Source organism: Mercurialis annua, linkage group LG3 (assembly GCF_937616625.2).
Source record: "Mercurialis annua linkage group LG3, ddMerAnnu1.2, whole genome shotgun sequence".
Taxonomy (NCBI): domain Eukaryota; kingdom Viridiplantae; phylum Streptophyta; class Magnoliopsida; order Malpighiales; family Euphorbiaceae; genus Mercurialis; species Mercurialis annua.
Genome location: NC_065572.1, coordinates 2,340,137 through 2,353,579, shown reverse-complemented (window position 1 = coordinate 2,353,579; position 13,443 = coordinate 2,340,137). Strand labels below are relative to the sequence as shown.

The 13,443-nt window shown below is 29.4% G+C and overlaps 1 protein-coding gene across 1 annotated transcript; it reads left to right on the top strand.

The window, feature by feature from the left end:
• Window positions 1–8,215: 8,215 nt before the first annotated feature.
• On the top strand, window positions 8,216–13,340 carry LOC126673743 (probable linoleate 9S-lipoxygenase 5). The gene is made up of 9 exons (XM_050367994.2): window positions 8,216–8,628; window positions 9,957–10,246; window positions 10,338–10,578; window positions 10,670–11,011; window positions 11,131–11,216; window positions 11,402–11,509; window positions 11,681–11,988; window positions 12,085–12,348; window positions 12,439–13,340. Exons 1-9 carry the CDS (start codon window positions 8,412–8,414, stop codon window positions 13,190–13,192), a joined length of 2,610 nt encoding a protein of 869 aa, XP_050223951.1. The 5' UTR covers window positions 8,216–8,411; the 3' UTR covers window positions 13,193–13,340.
• Window positions 13,341–13,443: the final 103 nt, after the last annotated feature.

The following is a 13,443-nucleotide window of genomic DNA, read 5'->3' as shown; positions in this document are numbered from 1 at the left end:
CGGGTTATGAACCGTGGCCACCTCTAATTGCATATATAATAAAATTATAAAGATATTTTAATAATTTTATTTTAACTAATATTATAGCATTTTATTTTCATTATTGTAAAAATTGATAATTTTTCTATTTTTATGAAACGGATGAAGTACTTTTTACTATGTAAATCTCTTTTAATTCTGGTTTTTATTAAATTAAATATAAAATTTATGTTTTATGTTCACATTTATGATTCACGTAGATTTGACTAGCACCTACTACGATTAAATTAAAGGAGTGTCAATCTTATTCTTAGATGGTCAATTTCAAGGAGTTATGCGGACTAATTAATAGAATAGTGGATCTAAAAGGATAAAATTAATAGAATAGTGGTTACTCCTAGCAAGAAAAAGACATTTTTTGCCTTGTTCAAAAATAAAATTTATTGGTGGCTCAAAGTAATTTTTGTTAATCTCGCTACAAATTTAATAAACAAATTAATTTAATTTAATATTCTAATTTTCAATTAATAATATTAAAACATACTACTAACTACTAAGTACTAACTAGTGATTTTTCCAACTAAAAGTTCAATAAAATTACATAACCACGTGATTGACTGGTTAAACTACCATTCGTCCATTCCCACTTAACTTTGCGACAGTATTAATAAGTACAGTATAATACATAATTACGTAATTACAAGTTGTATATTTTTAGAGCCAGTGGTTTGTTAATGTCAATTTCACGAGAAAGTGTAGAGTCTTTACTTTTTGTACAACTAGTTTCCCATTACGTGCTATGCACGTGACTCGTAATATAACTCCTCAATGAACGTATTAGTAAATTTATTATAATTATATTAATTTTTTTATTTTATAATTAATATTAAATTAGTTAAAAAATTTGTAAAAGTAAATATAATATATTCGGTTATTAATTTTTTTTTCCATACTAAATTTATTCTTCTTTTGGTTTTATAATAACCATAATTAAATAATTAATTTAATTTTATTAATAATATCTTTAAAAATAATAAGATAGAATTTAACTAATAATAATATATTCTTTTTTTTAATTATTAAAAAAAATATTGACCAAATACAGTATTTTAATTTTGTAATTCATTCAAACTAAAAGATAGGTATTCCTACTAATTTGGAGACAATTTAGTTATTTTTTACATAATTAAATTGGAGATAATTTAACTACCTATTCTAATTAGGACTTTTAATTACAATAGTGATTAATTAAATAACTAATTAGTTAATGACTATAAAACCTTTATTTAGTAGTAAACTGAAAAAGATTATTCAGTAAATTTGCCTGTCCCTCCCCCCATCCGTGCTTTTATCTATCTATACTATATATAAAAGCACGGATAGAGGGGGACATGCAAATTTACTGAATAATCCTTTTCAGTTTAATATTAAATAAAGATTTTATAGTCATTAACTAATTACTTATTTAATTAATCACTATTGTAATTGAAATCCTAATTAGAATAGGTAACTAAATTATCTCCAATTTAGTTTTTAGTATGTAATAAATAACTAAATTGTCTTCAAATTAGTAGGAATACCTATCTTTTAGTTTGATTGAACTACAAAATTAAAATACTATATTTGGTCAATATATTATTATTTAAATTTCTATCTTATTATTTTTAAAGATATTATTAATAAAATTAAGTTAATTATTAGTTATGGTTATTATAAAACGAAAAAAAAAAAAAATTAGTATGGAAAAAAATTTAATAACCGAACATATTATATTTATTTTTATAAAAATTCTTAACTAGTTTAATATTAATAATAAATAAAAAATTTGATATAATTATATTAAATTTAATAATATGTACATTAACGAGTTACATACGAGCCACGTGCATAGCACGTAATGCGAAACTAGCAGTGAAAATTATCATTTCACAATATAAAAAATTATTATAATTGCATTTCTTTTATTTATATATCTTAAATTAATATGTCGATATGCTTTTGAATCAGGCTTGGACGGTTTGGATATGTGAATGATGAATCACATGTTTGATTTTTCTCTCCAATTATAATAAACAATATTTAAAATTAATTAAGGGACAATTCAATTTTTATAGGTTAATTGATAATAAAAATCACTAAATTTTTTAAACATTTTATTTTGATGAGTAAATATTAATTCATTTTATTAGTGATTAATTTTTTTATTTTATCTATACTATATATAAAAGCACGGATGGGGGGGGACAGGCAAATTTACGGTAATGTCCTTTTTATTTTTAAATGTTAAACTACTTCTATTAAACTACTACCTCTACAATATAGGCTAATTATAAACTAAAAAATAGCTAATAAATTAATTCTACGAACTATAATATAGGCTAATTATAAGATAAAAAATATCTAATAAACTAAATTAATTCTACGAACATATATGTTAGGGACTTCAGGCATTTTTCACTCTTCATTATTTTAACTTGAATTATAAGTTTACTTTGAAATTTATGTATAACAATGGGTTTATATGTGGGCATTGTGAGCCATATTGCTCTTGGAAATGGTATATACAGTATAGATAATGATTAAATTTGGAATTCAAGTCAAACTACTCCTAATACGATTAAAATAACGTACTTATTATATTTCTTCTAATACAATTAAAATACATAATTAATTTAGAATAATAACTAAAGTAAAGCATCCTTAATACTCATAATAATATATATAAAATAAATATAATGAGTCACATTACGGGCCACGTGCGTAGCACGTAATGCAAAACTAGTTTTAATAAACGGATTTGTAGTCACCAAACTGGAAAGAAAAGTCAAGTGTTTGGTAAAAAGATTTTCTTGTCGAAATAAAACTGAAACTTGTCAGACGAAATAAATTAAAATCTAGTCATCAAATAAAATATATTAAAATTCTAGTGATTTTCACAATTAATTGCTTTAATTTTATATTCAATTTGTTTCGTTTAAGAAAAATGCATGCCTTTTGCATATGGATTTAAAAAACAATAATTAGTGTTATATTTTTGTTTTAGTCATATTTATAGTAATCTTAAAAACGATGTTTTGAATTATATTTTTTTTTTAAAAAAGTACAAAATACAAAATTTTATATAAAGTGGCATTAATAATGATATGAACTCTTTAAATTACATATGCAAAAGTGAGATATTGCCCTTTGTTTAATAGGATGAAAAGAATTCTTAATTGATTTCACATAATTGAACTTTTTGTATTTGATAATTAACATGATTAAAATTAGGATAAATTTTTAGGTAGACCGGGTCTATCACGTCATCCGTAGACTAATCCACACATAATACAATACCTCATTAAAATGATGGTAATATTGTAATATCACCATTACATTTGAATACATTTATTCCATAATTATTACGTTATTTCCATCATTTTAATGAGATGTTGTATTATGAGTGGTTTAGTCTACGGATAACGTGGTAGACTCGGTCTACCTACAAATTTCTTTAAAATTAACAACTGGTACCCTTGCATAATATTGTGTTTTAGACACTGTTTATGGAAGCGTTTTAGACATGCATCAATTCTTAAATGTTAATTCATTATTTTTATGATCGAACATCCAAGTTTTTTTTAAGAATGTCTATTATTTATTTACTCCATTTGTCTCTCAACATAATTCCATTTTTTTGTTTTAAAATATTTGTTATTTTTTAATACATTATTACAATTTTTAGATTTTATCTTTTTATATTTCCTAATTAAAGTTTATTATTTATCACTATTATTTCAAAGAAGTGAATTATTTATATTATTTAATGAGAATATAATAAAACAAATAAAGATAAATTTGTGAAAATTTAAAATGTCAAATGTGTTTTCTCAAAATATATAAAAATGATAAAGTGAGTAGTTATTTTGAGACGAGATAAATATTTATTTTTATATATTTATAATAGAGTTCATTATTTTTAAAGTTGTGAGTTTGTTTATTTATAAAAATTACGCAGATAATGTCTAAAACTTTATGAGTCTATTGTTTCAATGTCTAAACTTTTATTTTTTATGTTAGTATTTTTATTACTTAAAAATATACTCAATTAAGTTCTTTTAGTCCTTTTTATGCGGTGTACTAAATAATTTTCACATTTATTAATTTTTTTATCATATTTATAGAAAATGATGGTAGTGCGTAAATAATCACTTGCGTGTGTGAAATTCAAATAACAATTTATACTTGTTATTAATTTTGCAATTAAATAATAGCAACAAAATTCATGTTATTACTAGTACTTTTAAAATATTAATTTAAAATAAATTACAATGAAAATACTAAAATAATGTATGTTAAAAAAAATCCAAAATCCAATATTTTTGATTTTTTTTTTTTGGAGAATGTGGTTTCTTTATTGGGGAACATTTGATGGTGGTTTTCTTTATTTCAATTTAGATTAGATATGATTCTGTCAAAAGGAATAATTTTGTTTGTTAAATTATTCACATAAATAAAAAATGTCCTTACATTACATGAGTTCTCAAAAGACCTAAAGAAATTATAGAAATTCGAGAAGAGCTCCTAAAGAAGACTACCAAGAAAAACTTTTTATTGAGACAAGAAGATTCACTACAAATATTTATAGTAATTTTACCAAAAAGTTAGTACTCCCTCCTTCTATAAAAAAAATGTTTGTTTTATTTTAAACGTTCTAAATTATAAATTTATTTCTATTTTTAAAAAGTAATTAATTAAATAAACATTTAAAATGCTCTTAATCGAATTAGTTTTAGTCAACTAAATTAAAGTGATTATGACTTTAATAATAACAATAATTAATGTTTTTTGATAGTTTCAGCATTAAAAGTAATTTTATATATACTTAATAAGTGATTTAAAATTTTTAATCAATAAAAATGCATTAAAAATGCATTAACTATTTAATAAGGGTAATATAGGGAGTTAGTATTATTCTAATTAAATAAACAAATTTTTTTAATATGTGTGTAAATGAAACAAGCATATCTTTTGTGGACGGTGGGAGTAGTAATTTTTATCAAACTTGTTACGAAAATTTACTTCTTTTTCTATTTATCTTAATTTTTGTTTTTTCTGAAAAGCATTTACCCAAAAGAAAAAAGAAACAACTCATTTCTAGGTCTTTAAACTATATCTGTTTTGTTTATTTAATTCTTAAATTATTTATTATCTTTATCTGGTCCCTCAACTAAATAAAGACGCATTTTCAAGTCCCTGAATGATAAAAACGACGTTGTTTCATTATTTTCTAAAATGCAAATTGAAAATCTACACGGTGTCGATTTTGTTAGTCAAGGACTGGAAAATGATTTTTTGCTAAATTAAAAGACAAGATAAGGATAAAAAATAGTTTAAGGACCAGATAATAAAACAGATATAGTTTAAGGATCCGAAAATGGATTTTTCCAAAAAAAAGAAAAACAATCTATGTGCAAATGCGTGAAACAATATATGTAAATAATATAATTTGTATGTAAGAGTATATGAGTATATATATATATGATAAATGAACCAAATACATGTTCATCATGCTCAGACCATATAAAATGAAATTTCACTTTTCATAGTTCAATTATATTTGAAAAGTCAAGACAACTTTTTCTTTTAGATTTTCATAGTAAATATTTGTATTATTAATTTATTAATAAATTTGAAATAATTTATTTTTTTATTGATTTATAGGAAATTCTTCCACCAGTAAAGAATAAAAAAGGATATTATATTATTAAAATGTAATTATTGTATTATTATAAAACAAAACATTTGTACTTGTCAAGTAAAACTTCAATTCTTATACAATTATCTACATACAAAAATGAGAGAGTATTTAATTTAATTTAACTTAAAAAATAATTCAAATACATATCTCATGTCTTCTTTCAGAATAATTATACAGCGCAACGGTTGCGCCACGTCGTTCGTGCAACAAACCAATGAGGCGTTAAACATGTGCAAATGTTTAATGATAAAAAAATAATAATAAATAAAGATTTTCTATCGTAAATGATTATTGACTTGTTGTAAAAACGACATGACACATCCGTTGTATAGGATAAACACTTTTTATTTCAATAGAAAAAGGCCTAACCCATATAGAGATCCTTGTACTTTACACATTTTTTTCCGTAGGTCCTTATACTTTATTTTTGTATTATTTGGTCCCTCTACTTACCTATTTTTGATTTTCAGGTCCTTTATGAGTTTTTTCCGGTCCTTTTGTGTGGCTGGAGGAAACAAAAATTGAAAGTAGAGGGACTGGAGGAAACAAAAATTGTAAGTAGAGGGACTGGAAAAAACTCAAAAAGGACCTGAAAATCAAAAATAGGTAAGTAGAGGGACCAAATAATACAAAAATGAAGTATAAGGACCTATAGAAAAAAAAGTATAAAGTACAGGGACCTTTATATGGGTTTGGCCATAGAAAAAATACACATTCAATAAGTGCATTGTTTATAATCATATATTACGAACTAAATTCACCCAAAAATATCTCTTTTTGGTAGTATAACTTTGAATAAAGCTATATGTTTGTTCTCCAAAGCAAAATTCTATATACGGTTCATACTTATTGATTTGCTAAATTAGCATTAGTGCTACTATAAGATAAGAAAAAAGGCATTCTTTTTACAAGAATTAAGATGCTTTGCAATGTTTAGGAAGACAAGGATAATACTTTGCGCAAACTCTAATAACCTTCTGGAAAAAATTATAAAAATCATTACTTTTTTATGCATAAATACACGCATTGAGTGCATATAAATTAAAATAATTTTAAAAATAACTATTAAAGATTAAATATACAAATTAAACACAAAATAAATTAAAAATGAACAAAGGATCACTTTACCCCCCGAACTTGGCACAAAGTATCAAAAACGTCCAAATTAGCAAAACAGGATCACTTTTACCCTGAACTTGTCAAATTTGGTACAAAAACACCCCTCCCCACTCTCACCTAAGAGAGTGAGAATCACTCTCCGGTTTTTGATAGTGGTTTTCTTTTTCTAGATGGTTTTTAATGGCAAAAGGTTTCAAAAGATCCTAATTTTTATTAATTCATTTTAAATTAATACCTAAATATTAAAAAAAAAACAAATGAATCTTTTTTATTTTAAAACTTTACAAATCGAATTGATATTAGTTAAAAATAAAGAGGACCATTTTATATATTTTACAAAAATAATTAAATTTTTTTAAATATATATTTTATTATTTTTAATAAAAATATAATTTTTTTTAAGGAGGAGCTGCTGCTCCGGTGAGGAGCAGCAGCTCCTCCTCGATGGGTTTGCCTCAGGCAAACCCATCATCCGTCATCTGGGTTCGCCGGAACCCAGATGAAAACTCATCTGGGTTCGCCTGAGGCGAACCCAGATGCGTTTTGCATCTGGGTTCGGCGAACCCAGATGAGTATTCATCTGGGTTCGCCGATCTGGCGAACCCAGATGAAAACTCATCTGGGTTCCGCCGAACCCAGATGAGTTTTCATCTGGGTTCCGCCGAACCCAGATGAGTTTTCATCTGGGTTCCGGCGAACCCAGATGAAAACTCATCTGGGTTCCGGCGAACCCAGATGCAAAACGCATCTGGGTTCGCCGGCGAACCCAGATGGCTAATGAAACAGACCCGCCGGTGGGTCTGTTCCATCGGCGGGTCTGTTTTTCTTCAACAGGTTGGCCGGAAATTTTTCCGGCCAACCTGTTGAAGAAAAGAAAAAAAAAATCAAACTTTTTTGAAAAAGTTCAAAAAGATCCCTGAAAATTTAGATAGAATTAATTAGTTTTTAATTGTGATTAATTAGAGTTAATTATGATTTTATAAATCTCACTCTCCAATTAAGTGCCACGTCAGCATAAAGGGGGTTTTTGAACCGGTTTTGCCAAGTTCAGGGTAAAAGTGATCTGCTTTTCTCAATTTGGACGTTTTTGATACTTTGTGCCAAGTTCGGGGGGTAAAGTGATCCTTTGTTCAATTAAAAATTAACATGTTATATTTAAATTAAGTTTAATTGCATTTGTAAATATTTGATTTTTCAAATCATTAAACCTTAATTTTGTTTTAAAAGGACTTAAAATTAAATTAATAAAATATGCTAAATAGAATCTATATTAATGCGTGGCATAACCCAAGTGAAAATATTCCCATTTCGTCAATAAAAAAAAAAGTGAAAATTTTCCTATTTCGTCAATAAAAAAAGTGAAAATCTTCCTATTTCAACTCAACTCAGATATGAACAAGTGAAGCTTCCGAGTCAATCCATATCACCTTTATAATTCCCCCCTATAAAAACCCTCCCATTTAACCCATTTCTCACATATTCTCAACACACAACAAATTAAACAATTTTATTTTAGCACTCTCAAATTTTACTCAACTCTGCCATTTAGATTCTTTGTTTAGCACCTGAAGCAATGTTTCACAACATAGTTGACGCTATCACTGGTGGTGACAGTAATGGTCACAAGAAGATAAATTGTGACAAGAAGATCACAGGAACTGTTGTTTTGATGAAGAAAAATGTTTTGGATTTTAATGATTTTCATGCCTCGTTTCTTGATCGAGTTCATGAGTTGGTTGGCCATGGAGTTTCTCTGCAACTCATTAGTTCTGTCAATACTGAGCCCACTGGTGAGTTCTTGAATAATTTCTTGGATAATTTTTTGTTTTCTTGATCTTGTTTAAAGAGTTTCTTTGTTTTAGTGGTTTAGTTTAGTTTAGTTTAGTTCCCTGTTTTTTACTGCTTTCTTTAAATGGGTAATGTTGGTGGTGATGGTTGGCTCTAATTTACTAATTTTGAAAAAAGTATTGCAAGTCTTGGTATCAAGAAATAAAAGTAGGTTAGTACTAAATAAGAAAGATTGAGTTTTTAAGCAAGTTAAGAGAAAACTCATTAAGAAAGATTGAATTTTTATGAAAGATATGAGAAAACCCATTAAGAAAGATTGAATCTTTACGAAAAACATGAGAAAACCCATTAGTTTAGGTCACGATCTTGTAGGAAAACTCAGTTTAAGAATAACAAATTTTAAAAAGTTAGTTCCTGGTATTTCAAGTCTTGGTATTCAAGAAATAAAAGTTAGTTAGTTCTAAAGAAGAAAGATTAAATTTTTAAGCGAGTTAAGAGAAACCCATTAAGAAAGATTGAATCTTTAAGAAAAATATGAGAAAACCCATTAGTTTTAGGTCATGATCTTGTAGGAATTAAAACTCAGTTTAAGAAAAAAAAAAGTTTTAAAAGTTGGTTCTTGGTTTTTGTTTTTATGTTATGTTGTGTATGTTCTTTTCATTTTTCTTGAATCAGTAAATTCATATGAGCCTCACAGTCACTCACAGACAATCGAGTAGGACCCAATTGAAATAGTGTTGATATGATAATAAATCCTTATCAGGAGTGGGGGCTGTGACATTTTGACAACAGAAAATGTCACAGCCATTACCATCTATTTTTTTGTCATATTTTTCTTAAAGGGAATGAAATACAAGTTTCAAGATTGTCATATTTAGGTCCACTAGGTCGGCTTTACTCATAACAACAAATTAATGACATAAAGTCACTGTCAGTCCATTTATTATTTATTTGCATTTAAATCCTCATGGAATAGAATATTGTATTTTCAAGCACATTCCTTCCTTAATTTTCCCAATGTTTACATTTAGTATTTGCCAGATTTATATAGTTAGTTATTAGTAGTAAACTGTTGAAAGGTAGTGTATTGCAGTTATGGAATTGTTAGAGTAAAGTGGGAATTGGTTAGAGACAATTTTATTTTTCAAAGAATTTACGTGTTTCGGTCAACAGTCGTTTATTGTTCAATTATATTAAGACATACATTCTTGAAAACATTTACTTTTTTGAATAACTTTTGATTAATTGGATCATGTATGGTTTCTTTAGTTGCATATCAATTCTGGACTGTCGTTTTATTGTAATGTTCGAATTGGTGTATCTTCTGCAGAGAATGGTCTACAAGGAAAAGTTGGAAAACCTGCATATTTAGAAGACTGGATTACTACTTTTACTTCCCTAACACCCGGCGATTCAGCATTCAAAGTTACATTTGATTGGGATGATGAGATTGGTATTCCAGGAGCATTCATTATAAGAAATAACCATCACAGTGAATTCTACCTGAAAAATCTTGTTCTTGATGATGTTCCTGGCCAAGGAAGAATCCATTTCGTCTGCAACTCGTGGGTTTATCCTGCCAAACATTACACGAAAGATCGAATTTTCTTTACCAACAAGGTAACTACTAATTAGCAATCATCTTAGTGTTTGAAATGATAGTGTCTGATGTGGCTAGCTGAGTTTTTTTAATATTCTTATGATTTTATAGACATATCTACCACATGAAACGCCGGTGCCGTTGCTCAAGTATAGGGAGGAAGAGCTTTTGAGCTTGAGAGGAGATGGAAAAGCAGAGCTCAAAGAATGGGACCGTGTCTATGACTATGATTATTACACTGATCTAGCAGATCCAGATAAGGGGCCAAAGTATGATCGCCCAATTCTAGGAGGTTCTGATGATTATCCTTATCCTCGAAGGGGAAGAACTGGCCGAAAACGTGCAGAATCAGGTTCTTAAACTCTCACAAATCATTCATGATGAGATTCAACTTTTATACTGTTTATTGACAAAATTCTTGCAATGACATTGTTTTTAAGCAGATCCTAAGTATGAGACCAGGCTGCCACTTGTCCTGAGTTTGAACATATATGTTCCTAGAGATGAACGATTCGGCCACTTGAAGTTGGCTGATTTCCTAGCTTATGCTTTGAAATCCATTGCTCAATTCATCAAGCCTGAGTTTGAAGCTTTATTTGACAAGACTCCTGATGAGTTCGACTCCTTTGATGATGTACTGAAACTCTATGAAGGAGGGTTTAAGCTACCCGAAGGTCCCCTATTAGATAATATTTTCAAAAACATTCCACTCGAGATTCTCAAGGAAATTTGGCGGACTGACGGGGAACAAGTTTTCAGATTTCCAATGCCTCAAGTAATTAAAGGTATCACTAACTATCTCCAATGGCATTGCTGCCAAAAAAAAAATTCTTAAGAATGCATGTTATTGCAATGTTTCTCGACTCCCGTGTAATTTAGTGTGATGTTTCAATAATTGGAGCAGAGAGCAAGACTGCTTGGAGGACTGATGAAGAATTCGGCCGAGAAATGCTGGCTGGTGTTAATCCTGTCATCATTCGTCGTCTTGAGGTGCGTTGAAGCTGAACGAAGCTATATACCTTTTACTATAATTTTCATAAATGTCTGACAATTACAAAAGTTAATCTGAAATGTTATAATAGATTCAAACTCTGATTTCTTTCTATTTTCGGAAATTAGAAAGATCATTCTGGTTTTATAATTTTGATTTTGTCTACTTCCAACCTTGACTGCAGGAATTCCCTCCTAAAAGCAAGTTAGACAGCAAAAGTTATGGTGATCAAAACAGTATAATTTCTGAAGAGCACATAAAGCATAACCTAGATGGACTTACCATGCATGAGGTAATGTTTCTTTCATTTGTTTTGATTGGGAAGAAATTTGGACTGCTTACTCTTGACGATATGAATCATTTAAAAAATAAATGTATTCGTTCTGTAGCTGATATTTTACAGTAATTTTTCAATCAAGATTAACTACAGTTCAAAAATTCATTGACATATGTTTATTGACAGGCACTCGAGAGCAACAAGCTTTACATTTTAGATCACCATGATACAGTGATGCGGTATCTCAGGCAGATAAATGCTACATCCACAAAGATATACGCATCAAGAACGCTGCTCTTTTTGAAAGAAGACGGAACTCTGAAGCCAGTTGCAATCGAATTAAGCTTGCCTCATCCCGAGGGAGATGAATTTGGTGCCATTAAAAAAGTTTACACTCCAGCAGTAGATGGTACTGTTGAAGGTTCCATTTGGCAACTAGCAAAAGCTTATGTGGCCGTAGTCGACTCTGGCGTTCACCAACTCATCAGCCATTGGTATGATATCTGTTAAAATGAAACAGCCTACCCGAATGAAAAGATTCTAGTTACTAAATTGTGATTATTTTCTAAATTTTTGTATTCTCCTAACAGGTTACATACTCATGCAACAATGGAGCCATTTATTATAGCAACAAATAGGCATCTTAGTGTGCTTCATCCTATACACAAACTTCTTCATCCTCATTTCCGCGACACAATGAATATAAACGCAGTTGCTCGACAGATACTCGTCAATGCTGGCGGATTGCTCGAGTTTACAGTTTTTCCTGGAAAGTACTCCATGGAAATGACATCTATAGCTTACAAGGACTGGAATTTCACAGAACAAGCACTTCCTGAAGATCTGAAGAAGAGGTATAAATCCTGGTTTTTTGATATTATCATAAATGATGTTCGTTTATTCTGTTTTACTTCAATTACATGTTATTTCTTTGGTGTTTTCAGAGGAATAGCAGTTGAGGATTCAGAATCTCCACATGGCGTCAGATTACTGATAAAAGACTACCCTTATGCTGTTGATGGGCTAGAAATATGGTCGGCAATCAAAGAATGGGTGAAAGATTATTGCTCTGTGTACTACGCGACAGATGACATGGTTAGAATGGATTCCGAACTTCAGTCATGGTGGAAGGAAATCCGCGAGGTCGGCCACGGCGACAAGAAAAACGAGCCATGGTGGCCTAAAATGCAAACAAGAGCAGAGCTAATTGAATCGTGCACCATTATGATATGGATAGCATCCGCTCTCCATGCAGCAATCAACTTCGGTCAGTACCCTTATGGAGGCTACCTCCCAAATCGGCCCAGCCTAAGCCGAAGATTCATGCCTGAAAAAGACACTCCTGAATATGAAGAGCTTAAGACAAACCCTGACAAGGCTTTCTTTAAAACTGTCACTGCTCAACTGCAAACTGTTCTTGGCATTTCCCTGATAGAAATTCTGTCAAGGCATTCATCAGATGAAGTCTACCTCGGCCAACGGAACACGCCCGAATGGACGACGGAGACTAAAGTATTAGATGCATTTAAACAGTTTGGAGAGAAGCTGGAAAAGATTGAGGACAGAATTATAGAAATGAACCAAGACGAGGGACTGAAGAACCGTGTCGGTCCGGTTCTAATGCCGTACACCTTGTTAGCTCCTAGCAGTGATGTGGGACTTACTGGCAGGGGAATTCCTAATAGTGTTTCTATATAAACCTTCAGGATTTTTCAGTTATAGTTTAGTATTAGTTAGTTGCTATTATCAGTGTGCTTGTGTTTAGATTATTACATTTTCAGCTTTCAAGTTGTTGATATATGTAATAATAAAGCTTATATAAATAAAACTTCATAATTGATGCACAGTGGCTAGTTGCTTCTTCTATTATCTAAATATCATTCTGCTCCCTGAACTTACATGCAATGGTTAATTTAACAGCAAAATTAACTTATTTATCAACCAAGCAG

What these genes read in the sequence shown, in the direction of transcription:
- LOC126673743 (XM_050367994.2), top strand. Translation starts at nt 8,412, where the DNA reads ATGTTTCACAACATAGTTGACGCTATCACTGGTGGTGACAGTAATGGT. An exon ending in AATGCCTCAAGTAATTAAAG is followed by an intron (nt 11,012 to 11,130) that starts GTATCACTAACT and finishes TAATTGGAGCAG; the next exon opens with AGAGCAAGACTGCTTGGAGG. An exon ending in ATGGACTTACCATGCATGAG is followed by an intron (nt 11,510 to 11,680) that starts GTAATGTTTCTT and finishes GTTTATTGACAG; the next exon opens with GCACTCGAGAGCAACAAGCT.